Source organism: Rhinatrema bivittatum, chromosome 2 (genome assembly GCF_901001135.1).
Source record: "Rhinatrema bivittatum chromosome 2, aRhiBiv1.1, whole genome shotgun sequence".
NCBI classification, from domain to species: domain Eukaryota; kingdom Metazoa; phylum Chordata; class Amphibia; order Gymnophiona; family Rhinatrematidae; genus Rhinatrema; species Rhinatrema bivittatum.
In genome coordinates, this window is record NC_042616.1 from 601,610,729 (window position 1) to 601,622,053 (window position 11,325).

The 11,325-nt window shown below is 45.5% G+C and overlaps 1 protein-coding gene across 1 annotated transcript in view; it reads left to right on the forward strand.

Moving 5' to 3' along the window:
- Nucleotides 1-5,859, forward strand: part of LOC115083370 (histamine H3 receptor-like) — a 36,869-nt gene extending 31,010 nt beyond the window's left edge. Inside the window, exon 4 of the mRNA XM_029587170.1 lies at nucleotides 5,839-5,859. Within this exon, the coding sequence (XP_029443030.1) occupies nucleotides 5,839-5,859 (21 nt within the window). The remainder of the gene's footprint in view (nucleotides 1-5,838) is intronic.
- The last annotated feature ends 5,466 nt before the right edge of the window (nucleotides 5,860-11,325 follow it).

Consider the following 11,325-nt stretch of genomic DNA (forward strand, 5'->3'; position numbering starts at 1 on the left):
GAGGTGAGTTTTCTTAGTCAAAGACTGTGCGTTCAACAGTGATAAGGTGAAGAGAGAGAGGCCGAGTAGTTGGTTTAGAGGAGAGATGATGATAGGAATGAGTCTTTTTTGTAAGGAGTGTGGTGTAGCTTGTTTTTTTGTTGTGAGTCTCTTGAAGTTGTGGATGATAGGAATGGTTGAAACAGTCATGTTTGGTTATGTGGTTAGTTTAGTTTTGGAGATCTGTGCTTGATTTAGATGTGGTCCTTTGTAGTGATGTTAGACTAATATAGTGATGATCCTGGGGTGTAAGTACCGATTAGCGGTGATGAGGAAAACAATTTTTGCTTACAGAGGTCATGCAGTAGAACGAGTTGGAGTTGGGGGATGTTTTGTACTTACTACACTTGTCCTATTGATTGCGTTAGTAGGATGGTAGTGCTCCAGATGATTGTGGTGGTCTGCACTCAGGTCTGCACTAAGGGGCGCACAAAGGGGCCAGCCCCTTTGACGCGCTCCTTCGACGCGTGGCGTTCGACGCGTGGCGTCTGGCTGGTTTTTAATTTAAAGGGCCGCTGTGCCTCTGCCTATTGGCTGCCTTGCAGCCGTCTGTCGATTGGCTGGCTGGCTTTCGGGGGCGGGTTTCTCGCCGCGTGGTTTGCAGGGAAGGAAGGGAGCCTGCCTTGCCTCGCGGTCGGCGTCGGTCCTGCCGGGTGAGGGTTAAGATGAAAAACAGGCCTTACCCCGATGGGACGCCGGCGCCGATTGCGCAGGCCTGATCGCCCGTCTGAGCCGTCTCCAGCCGCAAATTCCACGGTGAGTCGCCAAGGAAAAGGGCTTTTCGCGGGCAGGGATTTAATTTAAAGGGCCGCTGTGCCTCTGCCTATTGGCTGCCTTGCAGCCGTCTGTCGATTGGCTGGCTGGCTTTCGGGGGCGGGTTTCTCGCCGCGTGGTTTGCAGGGAAGGAAGGGAGCCTGCCTTGCCTCGCGGTCGGCGTCGGTCCTGCCGGGTGAGGGTTAAGATGAAAAAAAAATTATGTATACTTTTCCTTCTGGTACATGTTAAAATCATCGGCTCAGTGTGCTGCAGCAGTCAAAAAGCAAACAGAATGTTAGGAATTATTAGGAAGGGAATGGTTAATAAAACGAAAAATGTCATAATGCCTCTGTATCACTCCATGATGAGACCACACCTTGAGTACTGTGTACAATTCTGGTCGCCACATCTCAAAAAAGATATAATTGCGATGGAGAAGGTACAGAGAAGGGCAACCAAAATGATAAAGGGGATGGAACAGCTTCCCCTATGAGGAAAGGCTGAAGAGGTTAGGGCTGTTCAGCTTGGAGAAGAGATGGCTGAGGGGGGATATGATAGAGGTCTTTAAGATCATGAGAGGTCTTGAACGAGTAGATGTGAATCGGTTATTTACACTTTCGAATAATAGAAGGACTAGGGGGCATTCCATGAAGTTAGCAAGTAGCACATTTAAGACTAATCGGAGAAAATTCTTTTTCACTCAATACATAATAAAGCTCTGGAATTTGTTGCCAGAGGATGTGGTTAGTGCAGTTAGTGCAGCTGGGTTCAAAAAAGGTTTGGATAAGTTCTTGGAGGAGAAGTCCATTAACTGCTATTAATCAAGTTTACTTAGGGAATAGCCACTGCTATTAATTGGATCAGTAGCATGGGATCTTCTTAGTGTTTGGGTAATTGCCAGGTTCTTGTGGCCTGGTTTTGCCTCTGTTGGAAACAGGATGCTGGGCTTGATGGACCCTTGGTCTGACCCAGCATGGCAAGTTCTTATGTTCTTATGTTTCATGGTTGAGTTACATGTAAATCTCACCTGTAATTTTACATTTTAACTAAGGTTATCAGAAAGACTGAAAAGGAGTCAAGCACATAGAGACTAAATGCCGGGTGTAAGCAACCCTGTTACTGTGCCTACCTCTGAGCTGTTATCATGAGGTAGGCACCATGAAGTAAAGGACAGTGGTACAGAAGTCTCTGTATCTGATAGTCCCTATATATGGCCTTGCAAACCCTTATAGCAAATGGGTGTCCCACTGCTCGGTTCACATCCCATTGCCCCCACCCCTCCCATAAATGGAAGGCACTCTTACAGTTTTTATAATGATGCACATCACCCCTCTGTGCATATCAGCTGACAGCTTGCCCCACACTGTTTTCTATTTTCATAGACAAGACTGAGGAAGAAGCAGTGGACCCTGTTCCTTCTGTCAATGCTGCTGCAGTGTTGGCTGTAGGTGGCCATCAACAATCACCACCTGCAGTGGCACACCAGTCAAATGATCTCCACACATGGCCGCCCTGGGCCTCATGAGGATCAGTCTTCCCTGCCAGTGCTCACTGGATTATCTCCTTCCCTCCAGCCTTCCCTGTACCCTCCCCCATGGGGCCTCCTTCCTGTTTCCCCATGGAACCTCAGGATGCTTCTGAGCAGGTCTAAGGTTATCCAGCCTTGTGTGGTCGGATAATGTGCTACTTAACCGGATACCTTTAAAAGATATCTGGCAAAGTAGAACTGTTGGGCCATGTTTATTTTTACTCCCTGAAACCTCTTAATTGAGTACAGCCCCCCTGTCTGGTTTTTTTTTTTTAATAAACAAAAAGTACAGCCTGCTTACCCACTTGCAAGGATTATAAAATGTACGGACCCTGCTTCCTTCCCTTCCTTCTCCCAATCCTCCCCAAAATTCTCTGATACCTTTGTTTTTAATGACGGGAGCAAGAAACCCTTTGTCCTGTTCCTGGCGCCTCCAGTGCCACTCTAAGGGTAGCACTGGAAGCATAAGCCAGAGCACCAAGCATCAGGTCCAAAAAGGACAATGAATGTTTGAATTTGGTGCAATGAGCAGGTGCAAAAGCATTCATGCATTCTTAATGATGGATACTCATGCTAGCTATAAAATAGGCAAGTATGTGAGATGTAAACCATACCCCAACATGTCCCAAACGTGCCCTCTTTGTATGCGCTTAAAAACATGAGTTTGCACATACTCTTTTTTCAATATCGGTATTAAAAGTACACATGAACAAGGAACTTTTGCATACAAAACCCCTTTCAAAATTTGCTCTGTTGATTACAGTGTGAAAGATAAAGTGTGCCTAGCAAATGGAAAATATATTTCTGGGATAAGAAAAGGAGATGGACAGCTTAAATATGTCATTCCTTCTGGATGCAGGCCCAGAATACTCATGAAAAAAGTGCGGTATGTGCGAGAAGGGGAGGGTGCTAACCGAGAAATGACTGACAAACAGGGGTTTTACTGGGTTTTTGCACCAGGATATATGCATGATTAAAAAGGGGGGCAAGAATACTGGCCCGAGGGGTTGTGGGCGACAACTTGCACAGAATTACCTGCAAAAATGAAGAAGCCAAAACAGCTGCTCAAACCCCATACCAGAACTGCATACTAGAGATGTGAATCGTGTCCTCGATCGTCTTAACGATCGATTTCGGCTGGGAGGGGGAGGGAATCGTATTGTTGCCGTTTGTGTGTGTAAAGTATCGTCATAATCGTTAAAATCGTGAGCCGGCACACTAAAACCCCCTAAAACCCACCCCCGACCCTTTAAATTAAATCCCCCCCCCAAATGCCTTAAATTACCTGGTGGTCCAGCGGCACACTAAAACCCCCTAAAACCCACCCCCGACCCTTTAAATTAAATCCCCCACCCTCCCGAACCCCCCCCCCCAAATGCATTAAATTACCTGGGAGTCCTCCGTAGCGGTGGTCCGTGGCTCAATCGGGGGAAGGGGGAGAGCACGAAAACCGGCACACTAGATCGTGAGGTCTTCAGCCGGCGCCATTTTTCAAAATGGCCGCCGCAAAATGGCGGCGGCCATAGACGAAAACGATTCGACGCAAGAGGTCATTCCGGACCCCCGCTGGACGTTTGGCAAGTCTTGTGGGGGTCAGGAGGCCCCCCCAAGCTGGCCAAAAGTTCCTGGGGGTCCAGCGGGGGTCAAGGAGCGATTTCCTGCCGCGAATCGTTTTCCGTACAGAAAATGGCGCCGGCCATACGCGTATGGCCGGCGCCATTGTCCGTACGGAAAATGGCGCCGGCAGGAGATCAACTGCAGGAGGTCGTTCAGCGAGGTCCGGAACCCTCGTGAGATTTCCGGACCTCGCTGAACGACCTCCTGCAATCGATCTCCTGCCGGCGCCATTTTCCGTACGGAAAACGATTCGCGGCAGGAAATTGCTCCTTGACCCCCGCTGGACCCCCAGGAACTTTTGGCCAGCTTGGGGGGGCCTCCTGACCCCCACAAGACTTGCCAAAAGTCCAGCGGGGGTCCGGAACGACCTCTTGCGTCGAATCGTTTTCGTCTATGGCCGCCGCCATTTTGCGGCGGCCATTTTGAAAAATGGCGCTGGCTGAAGACCTCACGATCTAGTGTGCCGGTTTTCGTGCTCTCCCCCTTCCCCCGATTTAGCCACGGACCGCCGCTACGGAGGACTCCCAGGTAATTTAATGCATTTGGGGGGGGGTTCGGGAGGGTGGGGGATTTAATTTAAAGGGTCGGGGTGGGTTTTAGGGGGTTTTAGTGTGCCGGTTTTCCTGCCCTCCCTCTTCCCCCGATTTACGATTTTTTGACGATAAATCGGGGGAATTGGTATTGTATCGTGGCCCTAACGATTTTTGACGATTTAAAATATATCGGACGATATTTTAAATCGTCAAAAAACGATTCACATCCCTATTGCATACACACATGGCACAGGCACCTGGGTCACAGATAAATACCCAGATGCAATAAATAACTTGCTGAGCCAAAAGAGATCTCCAGACAAATAAACTGGAATCACCAAAAAAGAAATTATCCATTAAATATATTCAGTTATTGAATTAAAGGTATGTGCACATGTATTACAGATCAATGTTCACAAAACTGTCCCTAAAACAAATTCAAAAAATGGCTGATGGCAGCATGAAACACCATATTGATATTTAAATGCATACATTACGCAGATACAATGTGCTATGTATGGCAATTCTATTGGCTTAAAATTGGCCAACCAATGCTTAAAAAACAAAACAGAAATTGATCAAACAGTTTTTTGTAATCCTTTTCTATCACCACTTGTACATCAACAGTGTCCTATATATGTTGTAACCTTAGATTTATATAAATCTTTTAAAAGAAATGTCTCACTCAATACAAGCATTCAAACCTTCCGGTTCCAGGCTGTTCAGGCTATGAATCCAATCTTGTTCTGTCTGTATGAGACTTTTATCCCAATCACCACCTCTAGGTTTTTTTTTTTAAATATGTCGATAACAAAGAACCTTAGCTCTTGAAATGTGCGATTGTGAAATAAACAATGTTCAACAAGAGGCGCTTGAACTCTTATATATTTGTAACAACTACGATGTTCCGAAATTCTTATTCTTAAGCTCTTTCAGGTTTTGCCCACATAGATCATACTGCACAGAAATAACAACACCAAGATAACATATGTTGATGAGCAATCTGAAAAATGGCGTAATGGAAAGACTTGATGGTTTGTTGGGTGAATAAACTCTTGAAGAATTATCATGGCACTGCAGGAGTGACAAAAACCACACTTGAAATGTCCAATTTTCTTAGGAACGCCATTATATTCAGAATCCAAATATGCTGGAATGATTTTTTTCTTTTAAATTCTGTCCCCTTGTTAATGCAAACCGCAAGTCCTTCTTTTGAAACAAAACCTGAAGGAGCCTAAGAATAAGAATTTCGGAGCATTGTAGTTGTTACAAATATAAAAGAATTCAAGCACTTGTAGTTGAACATAGTTTATTTTGAAATCACAAATTTGATTAAGCTAAGTGTAATTTTTGCTTCTTTGATAGAGCATTGAGAAGCATATTTAAGGACCTCTTCAATCACATGGAGTATAGAGATTTAAAAAAAAAAAAAAAAAATAATAATAATAATGATTCAATGATAAACCTTGCTCCATGCGCATTAGCAATTGAGCAGTATCACAGCAGCCATTTGTAACTTTATGAAATTAAAAAATATAAAAATTTATAGAAAATTAGAAAAAATAAACGGACTGCTGTTATAGTTGTGCTGCCCTTTAACTTGGAGGCTTTTTTGTGACTAATGATTTTACCTTTTCAACCAATTCATAAGGTGGCTGCCTGTGAATTGGCACCTAAGTCTTTTTCCTTTGTTTTAAAATCAAATCTGTAAATTTGCTACTGGAGCTAATCAGCATTGATCTGAGTAGCCCAATGAAGACTACATACAACTCCTTCTAGAAACAGATATTTCCTGACCTTCACTGATGCTTCATCCAGGTAATCAAAGCCTTCACAAAAGTGAAATACTGGAGACTTAAAAGAAGTACATGGCTGTGACAAGCAACAAGTTCCAGCACAAACCTGGAACCATATGCACTGGTGGGGATAGCAAGGAGCATGCTGCTGAATGCCAACCTTCCTGACAAGTTCTGGGGAGAGGTCCTGATGAGTGAGAGCTATCTGCAGAACCTGAAGAACTTGCTGCCAACAAGGAAAATTGAGGTGACACAGCATGAAATGTGGCACAGCAGAAAACTTCACGTGAGTCACATGAAGGTATTTGGCTGCAAGGAAAGGGCACCAAGACAGCAAACAGAGCCACAGATGAAGTGCTGTTGGAATACAGCGAACAATGCTGGGGATACAGGATCCTACTTTGTGGGGCAACCCATGTGAAAGTATCTCAGAATGTTTACTTTGTTGAGGCACTCTCACCAAACGTCACGACTCTAATGAGCCCTGAGCAGATGCGTCCTACAAGTACTACCGCTGACATGAGTCAAGGTGAAGCCTCGGATGAATCAGGTATGACCAATGGTGCCAACCAGGGAGGAGCTGCAGAACGTCAAATATTGCTGCAGATGCAAACCCAGACGAGACTGTGGAGCCACCAGCTGAGATGAAGAAGGAGGAAACCTCATAGAGGGGCAGGGCCTGCCTACAGGGGTTTGGATTTTACATGTAGGGCCCACAAGTGGCTCAGGGATTGGGGTGGGGGGCCATTAGATCACCAATAACTTTTACTTACACTTGTGAGGAGTGGGACAGGTACCTCAAATAGACCACATGGCCCCTGTAAATCTCTGTAGCAGTTCATACAAGGCTGCTTCCCTGGCCAGGTTCTTGCATTGCCAAGGTTGGGAATGCATGAAGTTCTTGGCTGTGAGAACACACATAAAAGTCTTGTTTAATTTTGTCATGGATGCTAATGAGCTTGGAGCTGCTTTTTCCTAGAGTTGGACTCTGGACCAGAGTTGTGATGCAGCCACCCCATCTGGCAGGGGCCAAAGCCCTCCAGATTGGGTGGCAGAAACTAAGCACAAGTGGAGAGAGAGAGAGAGAGAGAGAAAGTGAGAGCCAGAGAGCTCAGAGAGCACAGGCTTTAAGACAGAGGCAGTATCATCACACACATACATGTTTCAAATTAAGAATATAAAAACATAAGAAATGCCATACTGGGTCAGACCAAAGGTCCATCAAGCTCAGTATCCTGTTTCCAACAGTGGTCAAGTCACGTCACATGTACCTGCCAGGATCCCAAATTGAATCACACAAGGCAGTGAAAGCACCAATGAGGCTACATTGCATGTGCATCATATACATCAATCAACCTATCAGCAGGCAGGATGCTGCAGTGGTAGCAAGATACTGACTGGATGACTGAGAGTGGTCTAGGTGGAGTAGGAATCACAACATAGACAAGGGGTGGCCAAGTCCAGTCCTCAAGAGCCATAAACAGGTCAGGTTTTCAGAAAATCCACAATGAATATGCATGAAATAGTTTTTCATGCCCTGACTCCATTGTATGCAGATCTATCTCATGCATATTCTTTGTGGCTATCCTGAAAACTAGGCCTGTTTGTGTCTCTCGAGGACCGGACTTGGCCATCCCTGATCTAGACTCATTCATCTTGGGAGGAGAATTAGAAAGCTGAAACTGCATCCAGCAGTGTGAGACTTTGAGGATTTAAATCCAGATCATTTCCTGACTTTTAGCTCTTTCTCTGGCTTCTGAACAATAAAGCAGAAATCAATCCTGTCAGGAAAACTTCTAGAGATTTGGCAACCCAAGCTAAGTGTGGAAAGCAGTTCTTATTAATTGAGTAAATGTACCCAGATAACTTTAACTTTAACTGGCTATATTCAACATACAGCCTGCTAAGTGGCTGCAAAATAAATATTAAAAAGAATGTTTACAGGCCCAATGTCCCACAGTCCATTCCACTAAACCACTACACTGTACTGCGCACTGTCCAGAATAGCTTTGACAGCAATGCCGGACGCTGACAGGAGTGGTATGATTGTCCTCTACTTCAGGTAGCTATAGGAGTTTTAGGGCGGGGTTCCGGTCTGGTATGGTGGGAAGTTTCCGTTTGGGTTGGGGTGGATATTAGGAGGGGGCCAGGAGGCCAGATCATTTTTCCGAATTTGAAAGGGTTGAGGGAGATTGGGGAGGCTCCTTGGGCAATAAGCTTGCAGCTTTTATAAAATATTTTTTAGGGGGGAAGTGGAGTGAGAGGATTTGAGCACAAAGCCCCACATCTGTTTAAGTAATTTAGTGGGGTGGGGGGATGGGTGATGGTTTTCAGCCAATGACTCACTGCTTGAACCCCTATCTGTATTATATACTGATTTTTTTCCTGAAACCAATTTTATCTGAGACGCCTACCTACATATAAGACACGGCTCATTTTTTAAACATTCTAGATGGATTAGAATTATTAATGGGAAATGATTTAATTCTGGCAACATTTGATGTACATTCTCTTTGTACGGTAATTCCACAGAATCAGGCATTGCAGGTAGTGTCCTTTTATTTAAAGAAGAGAGCACGACTGCATACGGTACCATCATCTTTTGTAGCCACTTAACCAGCTATAAGTTTAATATACAGTTCTGCTTATAAGTTTATATACTTCCGGCAGAATTTGTAAGATGTATAGCATTTTAAGAAAACATTAGTGATCAGACAAAACAAGTCTGTTATTTTTAATATGTTTCAAATGAATCTATTTTATGCATTACAGAATAGCAGAATCATTAAACAAACCATTGGAATAAAGGAAATAATAAAATGGTCCTGTTCAATCATTTACTTACCCTTAGTTCTTAATATCGTGTATTGCCTCCTTTTGTATCAATGATGGCTTGCAGTCTTTTGTGATAGTTGTGAATGAGGCCCTTTATTTTCTACTGTGGTAAAGTTGCCCATTCCTCTTGGCAAAAAGCCTCCAGATCCTGTAAATATTTTGGTTGTATAGCATGAACTGCATGTTTAATTTCTCCCCTAAATGGTTCAATGATACTGAGGTCAGGAGACTGTGATGGCCACTCCAGAACCTCCACTTTCTTCTGCTGCAGCCAATGAAGGGTCAACTTGGCCTTATGTTTCTGATCATTGTCATGTTGGAAAGTCAAAGTGCACCCCAGGTGGAGTTTCCTGGCTGATGAATGCAAATTCTCCTCCAATATTTTCTGATAAGACACTAAATTCATCCTGCCATCAATTTCGACTAAATTCCCTGTGCCACTGTAGTTTACACCCCCCTCCCCCCCAAAAACAGCAGAGATCCACCTCCATGCTTCATGGTAGGGATGGTGTTGACTTCTCTCCAAACATAGCGATTATGGTTGTGAGCATAAAGTTCAATTTTGGTCTCATCATTCCAAATTATTTTGTTCCAGAAGTTTTGAGGCTTCTCTAGGTATTGTTTGGTGTATTGCAAGTGGGTTGTTTGGTGGCATTGGTGCAGCATTGGCTTTTTTCTGGCAACTCTACCATGCAGCCCTTTTTTTTTTTTCAAGTATCTCTTTATTATGCATGCTAAAACACCCTCACCACTTTTTTCAGAGAAGCCTTTATTTCAGTAGTAGTTGCGGTCCCGACCGCTTCCCTTCTGATAGGGCTCAGGCCCGCCTACCTCCGCTTCAAGTAGTCACCGCATTCCGCCTGCTCCGGACACCGGGGGCTTCTCTCACTCCACGTGGCGGCCGCCATTACGGGCCTGCTTCCCTCCGGTCTCGCGCGCGCGCGCGAGGACGTCCGTCTTGAGCGCCCAGCTCCCGGAAGCCCAGCCCCGCCCTCGCGGCTGATGTCATGCCCGATTCCCGATATAACCGGCGTTCAGACTCTCTCTCAACGCCTTGCAACGAGGTTCACAACTTCCTAGTTGCTTCCAGTTGCGTTCCTGTTGATCTCCACGTTGCCTGCTTCTGACTCCGGTTTGCTCCTGACTCTGCTTCAGCTTGCTGCCTGCCTCTGACTCCGGTTTGCTTCTGACTCCACTTCAGCCTACAGCCTGCCTCTGACTCTGGTTTGCCTCTGACTCCGCTTCAGCCTACAGCCTGCCTCTGACTCCGGTTTGCCTTTGACTCCGCTTCAGCCTACAGCCTGCCTCCGACTCCGGTTTTCTCCTGACTCCGCTTCAGCCTGCAACCTGCCTCTGACTCCGGTTACTTCTGACTCCGCTTCAGCCTGCAGCCTGCTCCAGACTCCGGTTTGCTTCTGACCTCGCTTCAGCCCACGTCTTGCCTCTGACTCCGGTTTGCTACAGACTCCGCCGCCGCCCGCTGCCCTGCCTTCAGCCGGCTCTCGGCTCTGCGCAGCCGGTTCCCTGCCTTCCGGGTACCTTGGACTTCCTATTCTCTGCCTGCCCCGGTCCCGGCCTATGCCCCACCACAGCCTTCTGGACATTTTGTAAACAGCTCCCAGTCCCAAGGTCCCGGGACCCTAAGGGCTCTTCCCGGGGGGTCCCTGGTTCCTGGGTGAACCCTTCCAGCTTGTGGCTCCGCCTCCCGGCCTACCCTGTCTCCCTAGGTAGGTTGGCCCAAGGGTCCACCATCCTCTCCAGCAGCATCAAACTGCAACAGTAGTTGCTTGTGGGTTTTTCCCAACAAATTTTCCTGGAATTTGTGTCTGAAATCTTTCTTGATCTGGCTTAGTATTAACAAACCCATAATTTTCCACTTCTTGATCAAAGTCTGAACAGTACTGATCGGTATTTTTAAATCTTTTGATATCTTTTGATATCCTTTTCCTGATTTATAAAGTTGAACTACTTTTGCTCGTAGATCTTTTGACAGGTCTTTTGCTTTCCCCATGCTTCAGTAATCATCAAAGTTAGTGCAGCTTTGGATGAAATGCACAAGGGTTTCTCAAGACCTAAGAAACTCATTGACTAATTCTACACAGACACTAATTACAGTGAAACAAGGCACAGGTGTGGATACCTACCCTTAGTTGTCATCTCAACCTGTGTGTGAAAACTTGAGTATATATTATCAACCCAAACATTCAAGGGTTTGTAAAAT